This window comes from Plasmodium knowlesi (genome assembly GCF_000006355.2).
Source record: "Plasmodium knowlesi strain H genome assembly, chromosome: 12".
Lineage (NCBI taxonomy): Eukaryota > Apicomplexa > Aconoidasida > Haemosporida > Plasmodiidae > Plasmodium > Plasmodium knowlesi.
In genome coordinates, this window is record NC_011913.2 from 901378 (window position 1) to 920530 (window position 19153).

Sequence of the window (19153 nt, forward strand, 5' to 3'; positions counted from 1 at the left end):
GGGAAGGTTTTCCTTCCCCCCTTCCCCCCCCTTCCCCTTAGACTATTCCTTACATATGCATATTTTATATATGTATACGTTGTTATTTTTTTTTTTTTTAGGTGAATGCATTAAGCACTTTAAAGGATGATGATGATGCTTCCGTTGGAAGCGGTTTATATTCATCAGAGGAAGATATAAATAATGGAAATGATCGTTTGAAGACAGTACAAGGAAATGGAACAAATGTTTCAAGTATCGGTTATGGGGACTATCATCCTCCCCAAGGAGGAGGGGAACCTTCTGTAAGGAGGGGAGGAGGAGGCTACTTCGCCTCCTCCCCCCTTAAAAAGGGAGGGGGAGGAACTTTCCCCCCCTTTGGGGGACAATACCCTCATCCTACAAGTAGATATGGAACACCAAAAAAAAACCATGTCACTTCCAAATATGGAGCACCAAAATATGGAACTTCAAAATATGGAACCTTGAAGAGTGGAACATCAAAAAATAAAAGTTTCTCCCAGAGGAGTAAAAGGGCGAAAGATGTATTAAAAGCTTTATGGAAGAAATGTGTATGTCATGGTAAAAAACATCGACGTTGGATGATGTTTTTTGCGGTGGTTATTATGGTGATATTATATTTAGTATCTATGTGTTATGCAAAAATATCCAGAGGAGCTCGCGACTGCTTCATTGACGTATGCGAAAAGGCAGCTGCTGCTTCTACCACCGCATGCACGCACGTAGTAACCATAGAAACCTCGGTAATAATATTCACAGCTACCGCAGCGGTAGTCGTCGCTGTATTAGGTGTGTTAATTGGATGTTATTATTTCAAATCACTGGAAAAATATATTCAATCAAAATCTCAACCTTAAAAAAAAAAAAAAAAAAAAAACACGAAATATTATAGAAACTCCGAAATTATGAATTTTTTTAACTATAATCAAACAATCTAACAAAGTTCTGGAATCAAAAATAAGTTAACTTTTTTTTTTTAAAACTACAGTGAAACAATTTACACCTTTTTTTTTAACCTACAATCAAAAACAAGAACAATGTAACTTCTTTTTCAAAACTATAATGAAACAAATTACACCTTTTTCTTTAAAACTACAATAAAAGAAATTCAACATTTTTTAACGTCTTTGTTGTCAGTTAGGTGTTTCATTGTTGTGGTCGTGTTGTTTGTGTTGGCTGTCAGTTAGGTGGTCTGTTGTGCTCTTTGAATTTCTTCTCGCAGACATTTTCGTATTTCAGCATTTTGCGTAATACATTTAATCCAAGCTTTGGAACGATAAAACCAGAAAAGTATGCCAAAATATATTAAGCCCATAATTGTAGTGACAACCAGAATAATGTAGTGAATATTGTCAGATGTCACAGTCTGGAACAGGAGGTACACCGCCCTACTCGCATAAGACAGTGTTAATGGATAGAGGGCAAGAGTGATCAATATAATAATTAGTAGTATTTTATTTTTATTTTTATAATGTTTTAATTTTTTACAACAGTCTTTTATTTTTGTTCCAAGTCCTTTAGAACTATTTTCTCTTCCTTTCGCTGAACATGGAGTTTGTCCTGATAGTGAATGTTCTAACAATTCGTTGTCTATCGAACCCAGCAATGTGCTCACATCATCACCATCATCATCATCATTCAACCCCTTATGTGATGTTGTTGGAACATTTGTTCCATTTCCTTGTACTGTCTTCAAACGACCATGTGTCTTGTTTATATTTTCTTCGTCTGACGAATATAAACTCTTTCCATCAGACACATCATCATCATCATTTAATGTACTTAATGCACTCACCTAAAAAAAAAAAAATGTATATGTACATATATATATATATATAGAAAATATGCATATGTAAGGAATGGTCTAAAAAAAAGGGGGGGAAGGTTTTCCTTCCCCACATCCCCCTCTTTTTCTTCTCCCCCCCTTCAAAGCAGCTAACGTTGACCCCTGAATCTGATTTCTACACCCCTGAAACCTTATTCCAACACCATACAATCCTATTATTATACACTGAAACCTTATTCCAACACCATACAATCCTATTATTATACACTGAAACCTTTACTCCTAAACCCGGAATTTGACTTATAATATCCTGTAACCATACTCCTTATGCCCTGAAACCTTATGTCTATAACCTGGAATCTTACTCCTATACACTAAACCCAAACCCCTACACTCTATGCCCCGAAACCTTATGTCTGTAACCCGGAATCTGACTTCTAACATCCCAAGAACATTACTCCAACAGTATTAAAACCTTATTCTAATACCCCGACAACATTATTCTAAAACCCCAACAGCATCATTCCAACACCCCTAACACCTTAATCTAACACCCTTAACACCTTAATCTGACACCGTTAAAACCTTAATCTAACACCCCTAAAATCTTACTCTCGAACCCCAAATCTTATTCTAACACACCCTAAAACCTAATAGCCCTACAACCTTCATCCTAAACCCTAAACAGTTAACCCTAAAAATTAAACCCTGAAACCCTAAACAGTTAACCCTAAAAATTAAACCCTGAAACCCTAAACCATAAACCCTGAACCCTAAACCCTAAACCCTGAACCCTAAACCCTGAACCCTGAGCCCTAAACTATAAACCCTGAACCCTAAACCCTGAACCCTAAACCCTGAACCCTATACCCTAAATCTTGAAACTCTAAACCCTAAACCCTGAACCCTAAACCCAAACCCCTACACTCTATGCCCCGAAACCTTATGTCTGTAACCCGGAATCTGGTTCCTAACACCCCTAAAACCTTTACACCTGAACCCTAAACCCTAAACCCTGAACCCGGAACCCGGAACCCTAAACCTTACTACATTCCCTCAGACCATCAAACCTTACTTCCCTCAGACCATCAAACCTTACTTCCCTCAGACCATCAAACCTTACTTCCCTCAGACCATCAAACCTTACTTCCCTCAGACCATCAAACCTTACTTCCCTCAGACCATCAAACCTTACTTCCCTCAGACCATCAAACCTTACTTCCCTCAGACCATCAAACCTTACTTCCCTCAGACCATCAAAACTTACTTCCCTCAGACCATCAAACCTTATTTCCCTCAGACCATCAAACCTTATTTCCCTCAGACCATCAAACCTTACTTCCCTCAGACCATCAAACCTTACTTCCCTCAGACCATCAAACCGTGTTCACTCATACCATCAAACATTACTCACTTAGATCATTACATGAAACATTACTTCCTTAGATAATTTTTACTTACCTACTCCTAATTCCAGTTTTTCCTTTAGACAGTCTTCCATTTTACCATTTTGTGCTCCTGATGAGCATGATTGTGCTTTCTGTAGGACTTGTTTTAATATGTCCTCTGATGAAGTTGAACCTCCAGGGGCGGAGGTTGGACTCCCCTGCGGATAAACTTTTTTGTGTAGCTCCCCGGCTTTTTTCTCTTCTAACAATTGAAGAATGTCCTTATTTCCATCTTCACCTTCCTCTATTTTTCCATGTTCCCATGTCACGTTCGACGGGCACATTTTCCAAGTGAGGTACAAACTCATCATACCTTTTAATCCGTTCATTTGTCTTACCCATTCTCCCAAAGTTTTCCCTAAAATTTGGGCACTAAATTTCATATCTTCTAATTTAATAGGTCCGCACTTATTATTAAGGAGTTCATTCCCCCCAACCTTTATTTTTTCCTCCACTGCACTCTGGACAGCTTTCATAACATCCTTCACGTCACACTTTACCTTCATGATTTCTACCATAGCACTGTAACCTACTATACACCTCAAGTGCTGTTTCAAATACCGCTCTTCCGGTGGGCTGCCGTCGACCTCCGGTTTACCATTTTCATCTATTCCATTCATCCAATATATTGTTTTTAATAGAGTTTTACATATTTTTTTGTCCTGTTTCTCCCCCCCCGCCTCGTACTTTACCGTAACATCCCCACAAGCTTTCGCCACTCCTGGGGGGTCAGGCGGGCTCTCTATGCGCTTCCCTAATTCTTCAAACATCTTCTTCAATTCATCCTGTAATGTCGCCTGCAGAAAGAGAAAAAAAAAAAAGAAAAAAAGAAAAATATATATATATACACCTATACGTACATATATATATACACATCTACATATATATACATATATATATATCGAAATATTTAATTTTTCCGTTCGGTGAAAGTTGTAATTACTCACATAGGCGTCGCCACTTTTCCCCGCATCCTTGTACCATTCTGCTAACAGTTTTGAAAACCTTTCCGCCATTTTTGTGAATTGTTTGTCTTCTTCTTCTTCTATAATAGGGATATTTTACTAAATTCTACACACAGGACTACACAACAAAGAAAAAGAAAAGGAAAAAAAAAAAAAAAGGAAAAAATTATTAGCAACACACACATACATACACTTACACATATACATACATATATACATATATATACATACATATATACATATATATACATACATATATACATATATATACATATATATAGACATATATATGTGTATATGCATATTTTGTTAAAGTTCTATAGAAAATACACACATATATATATCTATATGTGGGGGAGAATCGAAGAACTTCCTTCATTTTTTTTTTTTTTTCTCCTTCCCCAATATATTTCTATATATTTCTTTCGCCCATTTGGAAAAAAAAAAAAAAATATAACAACAATAATAATAAATAATAATAATATTAATAATAATAACGATAACGACAAATAATGATAATAGCATTACTTACCGGAATGCTTACATATTGGACAGATGGTCCAGGAGTCCCACTGGGGGGGGACGCACGCAATTGTTCTTTCCATTCTTGTCTTAATTCTTCTAACTTTTTGTCCCATTTAGCCTTCAATTTTGTCCTCGTATCTTCACTCTGCTGTCTTTCTGGATTGGATTGGTCAGAGCATGGATTCGATGTAGCTGCTGCTACTGCTGCCCCTACGTTTGTGGTTGTTTTCTTCGTATTGCAAATTCCATATGACCACAAAAGAGAAAAAAAGAAAAAAAAAAAAAAACAATTTAAATTAACATGACCATAAAAAAAAACAATTTAAATTAACATTAACTTCCCTTAAATGAAAAGGTAACAAAAAAAGTGATCGTAAATTTCCGTTCTACTGATTCGTTCTTTACTATTCCCCTGTTTTTCTGCTATTTCATTCACCATCCCTCTTCCAAATTATTCTAAAATATGATCAAGTCCACTTTTTTTTCTTTCCACCCCCCATTTAATTGCGATCATACATTATAATAGAATGTGTACACACATGCATTTCCATTCTGTTGAGCGCCAAGAACTGTTGACATGAACATGATTTTTACCGTCCTCCTCCCCCCCCCACACACACACTTTTGCTCCAACTTTACATTATGTACTAAAAAGAACACTACCTCGTCCCTTCCCCCATTCAAAAAAAAAAAAAAATTTAAAACAGCATCTTTTCCCCCTTCGTAAAAAAAAAAAAAAAAAAGAAGAAAAAAAAAGGAGAAAAAAGAAAAATAAGAACGTTTTTACATGTACTATCATGATATATAATTCCACAGTATTCCTTCCTTAAAGTTCTAATTATGGGCATTTGAGAAATTTTCCAAATTGAACCCTGCTATAAAGAACACGTGCTTCTAATTTTTTCCCCATAACATAAAATATACAAACTCCTCCTTTTCCATCCTTTTTTTTTTTTTCCCTGCAATAAATAAATAAGACGTTTCCTGCTCATCTTATATAATAAATAAAATATATAATAACAATTACAATAATTAAGAAGAAAATAGGATTTTTTTCCCCGACCCCCCCTCAAAGGTCCTAAAATTCATAGGGGAAAACAGTCCACACCTGTCCGTCCGTTTCCGAAGCAATAGAGAACTTACATATAAGCAAAAAAAAAAAAAAAAAAAAAGAGAGAACAAAACGATGCGGTATTATTAATTACTTCCCCTTTCTGTTTCCCTTACCTATTTTGTCCCCTTCCCCAATATACGCAAAATGGCTTCACACCACCACGTACAACATTCCAAGGTGTGAGAACAACGCGAAAAAAAAAGCATACGCGGAAACAACGTTGCTCCCCTTTGGAGAGGCATTGTGAGGTGGTAACCATCAAGATGCGCACATGTTTCATGCGCTGCACTTTTCTCCTCATTCCTTCTTATCACTTTTCAAATGTAGAATTTTCCGTCCCGTCGACTTTCCTGACAACCTTTCAAAAAGCAACTTTGCATAAAACCGCCATGCATAAACCCACTCCACATAAAATCATTCATCATAAAATCGTTCATCATAGAATCATCCACCATAAAATCATCCTGGATTCATTCTACCTTCCTTTACCCTGTGTTCTATTTCCCCCCACACAATTTGCTCCTTGTGCCCGTGTATGGGAAACACATGGTCCGTGCATTTCCCCGTCTCCTTCTTGTGTACGCTTGTTCGCACTTGAAGCACCCCGTGTGGCGTCCATGTGATTTATATGCATCGCGCCCAGCATAGGGTGTGATGCTTATCACAAAGTTGCCTCAGCTCCATGATATCCCCCCCCCTTTTTACACGTTTCCCCTTTTTCCTTCTGTGTATAGTCGCCAACTTTTGTGAGCTTATACACAATGCTTTCCCCTCCCCCATCATCCCCCCCCACACAGCTGCTATGTGCTTCTTGCATAGCACGTCCAACAAATGTATAGGTGTACATTTGGAATGTACATTTCACGACTTGTCGTACGTGCTGCATTCCTCATTTCCCCAAGAAAAAAAAAAAAAATGAAAGAAAGAAAGAAAGAAAATGGAAGAAAAAAAAAGCATTAAAAAATATTTTCCACGAGCTCCCCATTGATTGGCCTCTATTCCTCATATTCTGCGCGCCCTAGAGGTGACCTTCCCCTGCTGTATTGAAGAAAACACTTTCGGCACTTCCTACCAAATGTTCCGTACACTTTTCCAAATATAAATGGACCGCATTCTCCTTCCTCCCAAATTTATGTGCTCCCATGGAAAGAATGCGATAAAGGAATTATCCCCATTCAGTACAGCAGTTACTAAGGAGAGTCAACAAGTTACACGCAAGTGTCGCACGCGCACGAATTTGTACAATATGCTTGCATGTATTATACATCACTCCCCCCTTTTTAAGTTCCCCGCGCGCATGGTTCGCGCTTTCCCTGTGCTTGGACTGATAAATTTGAAAAATAGCACCGTGAAAATTGCGGAAAGTTTGCAAGAAAAAATTGGCGTCCGAGTTGAAAAAAATTGCCGCATCATTTTTGCCACATTCTTTATGGCAATTCTCTCACCACAGTTTGCCTCCCTCCCTTTTCCTCATTCTCTTTTTTTGGCTCTCAATCTCATCATTTTTCCTCCTACGAATATTTAAACTGCTTCTTTTCATTCCCCAAAATTTTCCTTTTTTTTTTTTTTTTCCTTTTACTTACGGATATTCGTTAAAATGAGAAGCACGCCGGAAATATTTTTTTTTCTCCCTTCTTAATTTAACGTAACACAGGAATTGCTCATACTGAGGGAATAAGGGAACATATATTATGTACCTTACAGTCGCGCACGTGTATGTATAATTGCATATGTGAGAATTCATACGTTCATATATGCATAAGCCTGTATGCATAAGCTTATATACATGTACGTACGCACGTGATTAACGAAGGTTAATTCGGAAGTGGTGAATCGAAACGGGTACACCCAAACTGTGAGCTCCAAAGAGGTGGGGGTGCCGCTTTATAAACGTGGGAAAGAGGAACAAGTTGCAGGAAATGTGAGTAAAAAAAAAAAAAAAAAAAAAAAAAAAAAAAAAAAATGAAAAAAATATTTTTCTGCTTCCTACTCGTCATTGGCAACTCAGAGACTCTTCATTGCAGTGGTCATGATGTCCAGCAGAGAGCGACTTCCAAGGAGATTAATGTAATTTCAAAAAGGGAGGAAGACGAAAGGCTCCTTAACAGTGATGTGTGGGGCACTGGAAATGGTTCCATTGGGGGGTCGGCCCAAGGCCGTGAGTTCAGAATACTAACTGAGGGCACAGACGGAGGCAGCACGTACGACAGCGACGGGGAAGACGACGATGACGAGGATAGTGACGATGAGGAAGAAGATGAAGAAGACCAAGACAGTGATGAGAACAACTTTGAAGTGCCCATAAATTGCACAGATGGAGAGTGCCTCAACTCAATGGACAACATTAACAAAATAATCGATGATAAAAAAAAAAAATTAAAGAATAAGAAGAAGAGAGGAAAACCTGTGCAAATAATAAAACCAAATGTAAATCATACCGAACTGATAATCATTGAAGAAAATCTAGAAATTCTTAAAACTATCGAAAAGCCAATCGCAATCGTATCCGTTTTGGGAGATATGCACACAGGGAAATCTTTCCTCCTCAATTTGCTTAATGAACATGTGGTGAAGGACATCAGCAAAAGTGAAAAAAATATCGAAAAAGGATTCAAAGTAGGAAACGATATTACAGCGAGTACGTACGGTATATGGATTTGGTCACAGCCAATTAAAATCAGCGTGGGAAAATTAAAAAAAATGTATGAATATATTGATAAAAATTTCACCAATTTTGTAAAAAATTATGAATACGAGAAGGATGAATATAATGAAGAAATTATTGATTTGCTGAACTTGTACAAGACAGACGACTGGATTGCCAAAATTGATGAATTAAATTTGTCCGAGTCAGAACAAGTGAATTTAATCCTAATGGATACGCAAGGGTTGAACAGCCCAAATGTGAATAAGCGCTATGATGAAATATTATACGCCCTTACCAATTTAATATCCACTGATATTATCTTCCTCACGATGAAGATGATTAACAATAAGGACTTGGAGTTCATAGAGAACATCACTAAGGATGCAAATTTGTTTATGCTCAGAGCGTACACCCGATCCAACGGATCCACTTTTTCCATAAAAAAAAATAATTTTGACAAAATTCTAGACCACATGGATCATATAGAAAATAACTCTCTAATATTGGAAAGTATCGCTTCGAAGAATTTGATGTGGGTGGTCCACGATTTCAGTCAACGCCTGGATGTGCGAAAAGGGAAGCTTTGGTTGGATATTTTATTAAACTCCGACCGGAGAGATCTGGACATAAAATATTGGAAGAAAATAATATCGAATAAGAGTAAGGAGAAGTACGACGCCTATACGACAAAGCAGAAAAAAATTGCGTACCTCAGTTACTCCGATGGTGGTGCTTCTGCTAAGTATGGTGGGGAGCATACTGAAAGCGTCGCGGGGGAAACATCTTCTAACTACAAATTGAATGTTCTGTATAAAAATATAGACTGCGTATTGCTCCGAAATATGTACAACAACAAGGAGTTCGATTTTACTAATGCTAATTTGGGCGATCTGAATGATGAATACAAGAATGACGTGATCCTACTCAGATATAAAATCTACCTCCGAGCTCTTATGTTTCCAAAGAAAACGTATTCTAATGTGCAGATGAATTACATAATGGGAAAAATCAAGAAGGAGCAGCAGATGCGCAATCAGAAGGAGGAAAAAGGAGGGGCCGCAAAGAAAAGCAATGATGATGGAGAAAGCAATAGCAGTAATTACGGAACCGAGGTGAGCAATAGATACATGTCGGGGCAAGATGTGTACGACTTCATCACGTTCTTAGTCCGATCAGCCAACCAAAACCTCTTCACAAATGTGAATCAATTTTTTAAGCAGTTCAAAATTAACAGGGCTGAAATCAGCAGAAACGATTTGGTATTTCTGTACAAAAAGTATCTCCTACAATTTATGGAAAATGAGGATGTTGAATTTATTAGCTACATGAACGACGAGGGGGATGACTTAGAAAGTAGTCTGTCAAATAAATTCAGTTCACATGAGAGGAAGAGCACCTTCGAGGAGGACGATTTTTTCAGTGACGACTTCCCGGACGAGGAAAAAAAAAACACTGTGGAGCGAACCGATATGTATAAGCTCCCACCACTACTGAACGAAATTAAAAAGTACGAAGAACTGATAAGGGAACAGATTTTAAACATCTGGTATAAGTACACAGAGAGCGATTTCCATGATGAGGAAGAAAAGGAGCTAATCAAAGATATCGAAACGAATTTGTATGAAAGATTGGATCAAATAAAAAACGAAATGGTTGAATTAGGAGAAGCCAATATTAAGAAGTTCTGCAAAATTGCATGTGAAGATGCATTGCAAATTGTCGTGGAGGACATAAAAATGAAGAGTGATCAATATCCCATCAAGCAGAAGGATCTCATGAACTTCTTCGAATCGGTTAGCTATAATTTGTTGAAATATTTGGAAAAAAAATTGTCCAAAAATTCAGAAAAGTTAGACCTAATATATTATAAGGATGAAATTTGCACCCCTTTGATAAATAACACATTCCAAGAATTTTACTATTTAAAAAAAAAAAACATTACTTTGAATGAAAACCGTCTGAAGTCTCATTTCTCCAATGCAGTGTCAAAGGGTAAGGAAGTCTTCGAAATGTTGGCTGAAAGTACAGATAACATAACCGAATATTTCAAGAGCAAGAATTTGTTCTATGCAATTTTGGACAAGTGGAATGCGGAAGCTGTTAACGTCTATATGACCTCGCTGAGTGATTTTTCAAAGGAGGAAAAAGAAATCAGTGATGAATATCTAATCATTCTTGACAACGATATAAAAATTCTGAAGCAAAAGGCCATGGAGAAGTGGCATAACCATTGTAAGGACAAAACCAACGCTCTCTTCAACATGCATAAGGGAAATTTGAAAAAAAATTTCCTCGAAAATTTTAATTTCCCATTGGACGAATTAGTACTACAAGATATATTCCTAAGCCTTAAGGGTCAGGAAGAATTGAAATACATGGATATCTACTGCTCCAATGAGGAATCCTGGCAGGGAGAATACAAGAAATTTCTCCTACTAACAGATGAAGTGTACAAATTTATTAAGGATGAAAATTTGAAAGCTATTCAGATAACTTGTCAGCAGCCATTGGACGATTTAAAAAATGGAATAAAAAACGAAATCCATAAATATTATCTGTGGAGATCTCTAAAAAATGAACTGTACAATAGAGCACTCGTTGTACTCTCCAGTAACATTGAAAATATTTATCTGAAAAATCAAAGAGAAAACAAAATACAGTCATCTATAGAGGAAAAACTTTCCACAAAAAATACACACTATAGAAGAATTTCGAAAGAATTAATGAGTAAAGTTATAAACAGATGGTTAAATAATGATATATATAATATATACTACCCTATTATCAGGAAACAATTAATCCATAAAATTATTTGCTACTTGGGAATGTTGATTTTGTTGTTCATAACATGTCTAGTGTTATACTTTAAAAAATTTCATATCAGTTTTCTCTTCTTGATAATAATTTCGCTCTTCATGATATTTGGATATGCTCAGATATCACTGTACGTGAAGAAGTTCTTCCGACATGTGGTCTTCTACTTCTACGAAGGAATTGCCAATGTCTTTGGAACGGAGGGGGCCATAATTTTTACCATTCTCTTCATCAGCGTAACGGCTATTTATCTGTACAACTATCATATAGTGAGGATTAAGAATAAGGTGGCAAAAAATACAAAGAAAATTTTCCAGTCACAAAATCTTATGAATCTCTCAGGCATGAATGGATTTAAAGATATGAATGCTAGCCAAAAAATGAGAATATTTAAACCGAATATAATGAAGTATTCAGATTACGACAATAGGGATGGAAAATACCTCACGTCAAATCTCACGCAAGATTACAAAATGCACAATGATGCTTCTCAGTTTATTGACGTTAAGAATAGAGGAAATCGAGTCAATAAGATGGACGACTACCCACCGTATAACAACACGAGCAAGTTTCAGCGACGCTCTTACTTGGATTAGTGCGCCGAGGGAAAGGGAAGGGGAGAGTTCCCCTGTGGACCGTAAAAAAAAAAAGGGATAAAAAATTTTCCACGTAAATTTAAGCCCCACCCCACCCCTTTTCTTGCCTTCACCCATAAACCCTGCGTATAATTTGTTTTCGCCCCCTCTTTTTCCGTGCTTCTCACTACAATATCCATCTTTATACCTATTCACAGAAATATAATATCCACTTGAAGATACACAAATTTTGTTTCTCATAACATTGGTAGCAGATAATTGGGTTCACAAATCCTGGATGTACATATTGACCCCCTGGCGCACTTTGTTTAAATATGAATTGCTACTTTTTTCTTCTCTTCTCTTTTGCTTTTTGGTCAGGGGTGTGGTGTGCCTCCTTCTTCACGCTGCACCTTTTACCTTGTGCCCCCTTCGCGGGGGGATACATTTTGAATTCCAGCCTTCCATGTATAATTGCAAATTGTAAAATGTAAACTGCACATTGTGAATTTTAAATTGTAATATGCACATTGCGCGTTGCAAATTGCAAATTTTATGTTTATGCTTTTCACACATTTTAAACCTATTTACATTTCCCCCCGCGCTGCACCATTGGTTTACGACCAAATTGGACCTGTCCCTTGTGCCGCCAGGTCTGCATATTATCCTCACTGCCGCGCGGCGGCCAGCGCATCTCCCATGTGTACTTTTTCTGCACCTACCATGTTGCACATTAGTGGACTGTGCTCTGTATCAGTCTGCATGCAAAATTAGAGTAAAGGAGAAGTGCACGCTCCCCCTTATCCTTTATTAACCCGCACAGCCTTTTCTTATCTATCTACCCTGTGTTCGCCTTTTTATATGAATACCAATTTTTTGTTTTAATTTTTTTTTTTCCCTTCCCAAAAATAAGACTTACTCATTTGGGTATGAGAATATCGTATTAGTTGTTTTAGTGTCTTTTGCCCGCGAGTTTTTTTCGTGGGTACTTAACTACGGGGATCTCACCCCATTTTCAACTATGCATAGAGAAAAAGGGATCGGGAAAAATTAACTCAGAAAATAAATCCCCCTGGGCACAAAAATGGGGCCGCAAAAAGGGGGCCACAAAAAGGGCGCACTGGGAATGGAATAAGTAAAATAGGGGAGAGGGAGGCTATCCTCCGGGAGGTCTTTTTCTTTGCCGCGGCTCCGATGATAAATATTCTGCAGCATGTGGTGCAGGAATGGTGAAACTTTCTACGCAGTTTCTTCTTTACACTTCGGACCCACCATGATTTAATCCCCCCACCTTTCGCACATTTTGCAGAAACGAATCATAGGTGGTCCCCCTGGGTAGTTGTTCTGGTACAAAAAAAAAAAAAAAAAAAAGGTGGTTACCCTCAAATGTGTATATATATATATATATATATATATATATATATATATATATATATATATATAGATCCACCTTCAGACGGTCCTTTTCCCCGTGTATAAGGTGTTCCTTGTGTCATCTAGGCCGATCCGATCATGCACGTAGTTCACACTTTTGCTGCAGGTTCGTTCGAAAATATGAACTTCTGGGATGCACTTGCTTATGTCATCATCATACTTATGCAAGCACATAATTAGGGGTTGCATGTTGCAGACAATTTGCTCCTTCAGCTTCGATCCAACTTTGAATTCCCCCATCTGTGGCTAACACGAGTGGACAAAGCAGGCGTATCTCTATGGCTCTGTGTACCTACGCACATATGTATATTCCTACTTATGTATACTTGCTAAACGAAGAGCTTGGAGAAGCGTGATACAATCCCTTGGTCTGATCTTCCGTCGAGAACTTCAACCCTGCTGCAAATGAATGGGCAAATGCTTAAGTGAGTGCGTGTATGGGTTACATAGGCATGTTCGCTTGCGCATGCGTGCTCCTTCTGTGGGTATACTTAAACTCACACCTGTTCTGTTGATTATGTAGGACCATATCTATACCTTTTTTTAAAAAAAAGGCCAGATAAATTCTCCGTGAATGGAGGTATTTTATTTTTTACAATTTTTTTATATATATATTTTTTAATTTAATTTAATTTTATTTATTTATTTTTTTTTTTCCGTTCATCCTTGTGACGCATAAGCCAACCTCGTCGACTCCCACCATTTTGCGAAACCTTTTACGAGTTGCCCTGAACGCAGAGTGCAATGGCCCGAAGAAATGAATTGTTTTTTTTTTTTTTAAGGGGGCTTATCGGATGGCCCTGTAATAAGCTGAAGGGGCTCATAAGTACCAACAAAAAATAGGAGCGCTAAATGCACGTTCAGTCGTCCTGTGCCGGCGCTGTTTGATCGATTCATTTATTGTTCCTCAATTTGTGCATTTGTCGTTTCGGTGAGTAACCCAAAACTTGTGCTTGCGTTGAAAACATAATTTTGAAGATTCTCCATCACTACGAAGGGATTCCTTTTGTAGTTCCAAATAAGGGTACATTTACACGGCGCCTTTTTCTTATCGAAAGGTGGGGTAATCTCCCCATGTGGGGTCTAGGAAAGGGAACGCATGGGAAAATCTTTGACATGGACGTAACTGCACACACGTATACGCATACGCGTAGGTAGAGCAACAGATAGAAAAACGGGGGCTCTAAAGGAGGGCTGAGCGTATACCTAGATTACCTCCCCCCCTCTGGCACTATGAAAGTGGACGTTAGTGAGATATTTCGAAACTACGACCAGAAGAAAGCAGAAGAACACATCGAGAATCTGCAAAATGACATCAGGAGCAAGGAAGAGTCTATAAAAACATTCTTGAAAGAAAAGAGCAGTCAGGTGATAGACAATACTATCAAAATTAAAAGTGTGTATGCAAGTGTGGACAAAATAAAATGCCAATTGGAAGATATTATTTGCTCGTACAATGATTTTATCAGTGGCGTCCGGAACACAGCATCGGTGAATTTTGGAGAACCATCAGTGGAGATAGAAAAATTGGGGGAATCCGAAAAGGGCATCATAAAAGAGGTGTGGAAAAGAAAATGTGAAAGTTACGATTTTTTATTTCAAAGTTGCCATTTGGGAAGAAGCACAGGAGAGGGGAAAGAAGATGCCCCATGTGACAGTGCCTATCATATTGTAAAAATGGAAAAGGAGGAACTATACAATTATGATTGCTTCTACCTTAACAACTATATCAACCATGTATATCTTGAGGTGAATAAAAAGATGAGCGAGGAAAATTACTCCTTTGTGCTAAATAAAATATACACAGATATATTTCTCTGCCTCAAAGTCTTGAATTCTTTGCTGAAAAATGAAAAAATTAAAAATATTTACATTAACATGTTTAATAGCAACAAATCCATTTTATACTTAAATACCTATGTAAACAAACACAAGGAAAATTTCGGTGACATTCTCTTGAAGTTGATATATGCCTCTTACCACAATTTGGCATATAACTATTCATGTAAAATGGACAGGATTCCGCAGTCCGTAATCGTTTTGTTGCTTTTTTACAACAAACAGAATTGCGAACGCGTAGAAATTGTAAAAAACGATTTGTTCAAGGAAATTCTCGACGCGAGAATAAATTTGTTACACAACTTTCTGCGCAGACAGAGCCACATAGAGGATGAGGGTCTCCCCCTCCGCAAGGTAAAATCCTTATTTTTGCAAGTCACTTATCTAGTTTTACACACCAAATATATGTTCCTTCTGCTGATTGATGTGAGTAATGAGAACTTGCGCCAAGGGGTGAAAGAAGATCAGTTTAAAAGTATGGAAGAGGGATGTTCTGTTGAGTGGGAGGATAAGAATGCTGAAACATATGATGACCACACTCGTGGGAACGACTCAGAGGACAGGGAGAAAAACCTCTTTCTGCGAAGAATGCAGATGGAGCTCTTCATTCTGCAGAATATACCTCATCAGAAAGCTAAGAAAAACAAACAAAACTTCAATTATGCCATAAATAGTATGGATGAAATAAAGAAAATTATGAACGAAGGAATTATTGATAAGTTCAGCTTACTACACAAAACGTATGTCCAATTTTCGCGCCGCATTTATGATTATATGATCCATCTTCTACATGTTTATTACTGTAAAAATGATTACGGAATAACGTGTGACCAGTTGTTCACAGAGTATGAAAATATAAACAAACTGTACAACAAATTGAAGGGTAAAATCGAAATGAAAGAAAAGTACTATAGCAAATATATTAAAGATGTTGATTTTTACCTGAACAATAATTACCTACATGCTATTCATGATGAAATTTTCGAGATATTTATTTTCCTTTTTTTTAACAAATTTTTGTGTGCAGTTCCATTTTTTGATCAAAATCCAGTTGATAAATGGAAGCTCGTAACGACAAAATTTTTACACAATTTGTTTTGGAACATTTCGATTTCTTATGAAAGGAATTGTCAAATTAAAAATTGTGTGTTTTATTCGTTCCTGCTGAATACATTTTATTATTACTACGAATTTTTTTCCATCGATTTGGATAGCATATATGATCAATTTTACAAAGTGGACAGGGACTCAAGTGAAGACCAACATACAAAAAAAAATGATCAGAAAAAAGCGACAGAGCGTGTGTATACGGGGAGTAATGCATCCAGAGAGGGGCATTTTCATAATGGCTTTAAAACAATTTTAAAAGAAAAAATTAATCCCCTTATATATTCAGCCTACAAGCTGATTGTCTTTGTAGAAACCAAAGAAATTAATCACAGCGCTGATGCCAACTTTCTGCTTGCAGAACAGGGCGTACATGATGCTGTTGATTTTTTTAAAATGTTCAACTCGTTTATGAGTATTTTGAAGAGCCACAATGGGGAAGAGCCACACGTCAATGATAATGTAAATGCACACACTCATGTGAAGGAAGAACGAACTGCTAGCGACAGTTGCGGATGTGACACGAAAAAGGAAAACGGTAATTGTAGTTTAAATAGGTGCTCTAATCTGGTATCCTTCTTAAATATGCCTCTGGGGGAGGAACCTACCCACGTGGCAAACACCCCAAAGGGGAAGTTCTCAAATGGTACGGCCACCATGCCTGACAATAACGTGGAGTGCGAAACGGTCAATCTCAACCAGGAAGAACAGAGTGATATGCTGAAAGGAAAGGGACCGCGTTACAGTGAGAACATGCGTCAATGCGGTGATCAAAATGAAGAGACAGAAAAATCGGAAGAGGAATATAAGGAGCTGAGTCTCTACATTAACCTGCTCAGGCATAATGATAAGCGTGCGTGGAACCATTTCCTCAGTACCCGCGAAGGCAACGATGAAGAGGCACTATCGAACGACTACGAGGAGGAGGCTAAATTTTCTTTCGATGATTTAAGGAGCATTTTTCTACGCATAGCGTACAAAATATTGAAGACATCTCTGAAATGCTTTTGCGTGGAATACCTGGACAATTTGGAGGACCATTTGCATTTCTACCTGAACATGTTAATAAATAATGATATAAAAAATATTGTATGCGAAAAAATGAACGGCCACTTGGTGAATATTTTCTCCTTTTCCAACCTGTTTATGCTCTATGTTGAAAGATTATTTAACACGGATGTATATCGAAGCATAATTATCTTCCTAGTAAAAAATGCTTTACAGAAGGAGATATACAAAATATATGCGCAATTTATTTCCGAGGTGGAGAAAGTGTACACTTCCCATTATGCGTATTCAGATGAAAAAAATAAAACGCTGTTAAATAAAAAAGTAACCGAATTGTATAACATTATTTTGTTGGACTTATCATTTTGTGTATATATTTTGGACACTAACAATATCATACACAAATCCACTTATGACGATCTGATGTCGCGGTATAGAAAATACGAAACGTATTACATAAAGTCTTGCCTTTACTTTGTTCACATATATAAAGAAAAATATAACGTGTATAGTGAAAAAAGTATGAATGAATACAATGCGGGAAGGCACCCATTTTGGGAAAAGCTGAACGAAAAAGACGCGGGAAAAAAGCGAAAAAAAAAAAATGCTGAAATGTACACCTTCAAATATTTAATTGATAACATTTTGACGGTACTGAATAAGCTAGATAATCTTAATGGAATTATTTTCCAAAAGCATATACGCCTTTTAGCTCAGAATTTGATATGCGACTCCTACTTATTATATTACTTATTTGTCGAAGGACCCCCCATTAATAACCTTTTGGGAAATGTGCAGACGGACACAAAAACGAGTTCTTTGGAAATTTTCCATTTTAATAAAGTCAGAACCATTGATGATAATTCGATTGAGGACAAATTGTTGAAGTTTTTTTTTTAAAGCTGAAGAGGGGGGGAACCACATCAAGGCGAACTTTTTTTTACGCAGCTTGGATAAGACCCCCCCTTAATTTGGCACTCGAATTTGATTTTATGTTATATACTTTTTTTTCATTACACCTGTAGAGATAGAGTATTTTTTTTTTTTTTTTTTTTTTTTTTTTTTTTTTTTTTTTTTTTTTACTTGTTGGACCCTTCACCTCCCTTCTGTGGAGCACCCCTGTGCAAAATGAAAAGGGCTGAGGACAAAATTTACGAGGAAATTTCCAATGAAGAGGAGTATAAAAAACTGTTTGAAGAAAAAAATGACATTCTCTACATCGTAGACGTTTATACCAAGTGGTGCGGACCATGTCTCTTCACCTTTGAAATTATAAATAAAATTTACAAGGCCAATTTTACCTTCACAGAAAGCGTAAAAATAGTAGCCGTCTGTGCGCAAAATATCGCCTCGTTAAAAAATTACGATAACAATTCCAAGCCGTTTTATATAATACTGAAAAATGGAGAAATAATTCGCCAAATTCAGGGCTGCAACACGCCTCATATATTTGCGCTTATCGATGAGCACTTGTTGGGTACCAAATTCAAATGAGGATTTTTTTTTTTGGTGAGAAGAAAATGTGCGACAGCGAATGTCGTGCTAAGGCACATGGAGTTGTCGTATAATTCGCACGGATTACAACGATCTCTATTGGAAAAATGCTTCATCATGCGTCTAGTGCACCTCACCCCGTATGTCATGCAGCAGAGCATTTTCTGTCTTCTTTTTTGCGTGGACGCATATGTCCACGCGCAGGTGTGTAGTGACTTCAAGTTGTAGTATGTGCTTATTAATTTGCACGGAGCATGCCTTCCTTTTGGTTCATCCCCTCGAAAGGGATTCCTCCTCCCTGGCGCTGTTGCACTTGTGCAAGTATACACATATATGTACAAACGTGCACGCTGCGCGCAAAGTTTCGTTAAGTTGTTTTTTTTTTTTTTTTTTTTTT

At 37.3% G+C, this 19153-nt stretch overlaps 7 protein-coding genes across 7 annotated transcripts; 4 read left to right on the forward strand and 3 right to left on the reverse strand.

The window, feature by feature from the left end:
* Window positions 1-101: 101 nt before the first annotated feature.
* On the forward strand, window positions 102-857 carry PKNH_1219230 (hypothetical protein, conserved in P.knowlesi; the record flags this gene model as incomplete). Its single annotated transcript, XM_039114062.1, has 1 exon — window positions 102-857. A coding segment is annotated over one exon (756 nt), but the record flags the coding sequence as incomplete, so codon positions are not given.
* Window positions 858-1183: 326 nt separating this feature from the next.
* On the reverse strand, window positions 1184-2230 carry PKNH_1219250 (uncharacterized protein; the record flags this gene model as incomplete). Its single annotated transcript, XM_002258959.2, has 2 exons — window positions 1184-1795; window positions 2126-2230. 2 exons carry the CDS (start codon window positions 2228-2230, stop codon window positions 1184-1186), a joined length of 717 nt encoding a protein of 238 aa, XP_002258995.2.
* Window positions 2231-3247: 1017 nt separating this feature from the next.
* PKNH_1219350 (SICAvar, type I (fragment)) lies at window positions 3248-4250 on the reverse strand (the record flags this gene model as incomplete). Its single annotated transcript, XM_002260211.2, has 2 exons — window positions 3248-4031; window positions 4182-4250. Coding segments are annotated over 2 exons (853 nt in total), but the record flags the coding sequence as incomplete, so codon positions are not given.
* A 3550-nt stretch (window positions 4251-7800) lies between these two features.
* Window positions 7801-11895, forward strand: PKNH_1219400 (GTP-binding protein, putative; the record flags this gene model as incomplete). The annotated part of the gene is made up of 1 exon (XM_002260212.1): window positions 7801-11895. The coding sequence occupies one exon, from the start codon at window positions 7801-7803 to the stop codon at window positions 11893-11895; it is 4095 nt and encodes a 1364-aa protein (XP_002260248.1).
* A 1431-nt stretch (window positions 11896-13326) lies between these two features.
* Window positions 13327-13548, reverse strand: PKNH_1219500 (uncharacterized protein; the record flags this gene model as incomplete). Its single annotated transcript, XM_002260213.1, has 1 exon — window positions 13327-13548. The coding sequence occupies one exon, from the start codon at window positions 13546-13548 to the stop codon at window positions 13327-13329; it is 222 nt and encodes a 73-aa protein (XP_002260249.1).
* A 993-nt stretch (window positions 13549-14541) lies between these two features.
* On the forward strand, window positions 14542-18162 carry PKNH_1219600 (conserved Plasmodium protein, unknown function; the record flags this gene model as incomplete). The annotated part of the gene is made up of 1 exon (XM_002260214.2): window positions 14542-18162. The coding sequence occupies one exon, from the start codon at window positions 14542-14544 to the stop codon at window positions 18160-18162; it is 3621 nt and encodes a 1206-aa protein (XP_002260250.2).
* Window positions 18163-18390: 228 nt separating this feature from the next.
* On the forward strand, window positions 18391-18756 carry PKNH_1219700 (thioredoxin-like protein; the record flags this gene model as incomplete). The annotated part of the gene is made up of 1 exon (XM_039114071.1): window positions 18391-18756. One exon carries the CDS (start codon window positions 18391-18393, stop codon window positions 18754-18756), a length of 366 nt encoding a protein of 121 aa, XP_038969813.1.
* Between the last annotated feature and the right edge of the window lie 397 nt (window positions 18757-19153).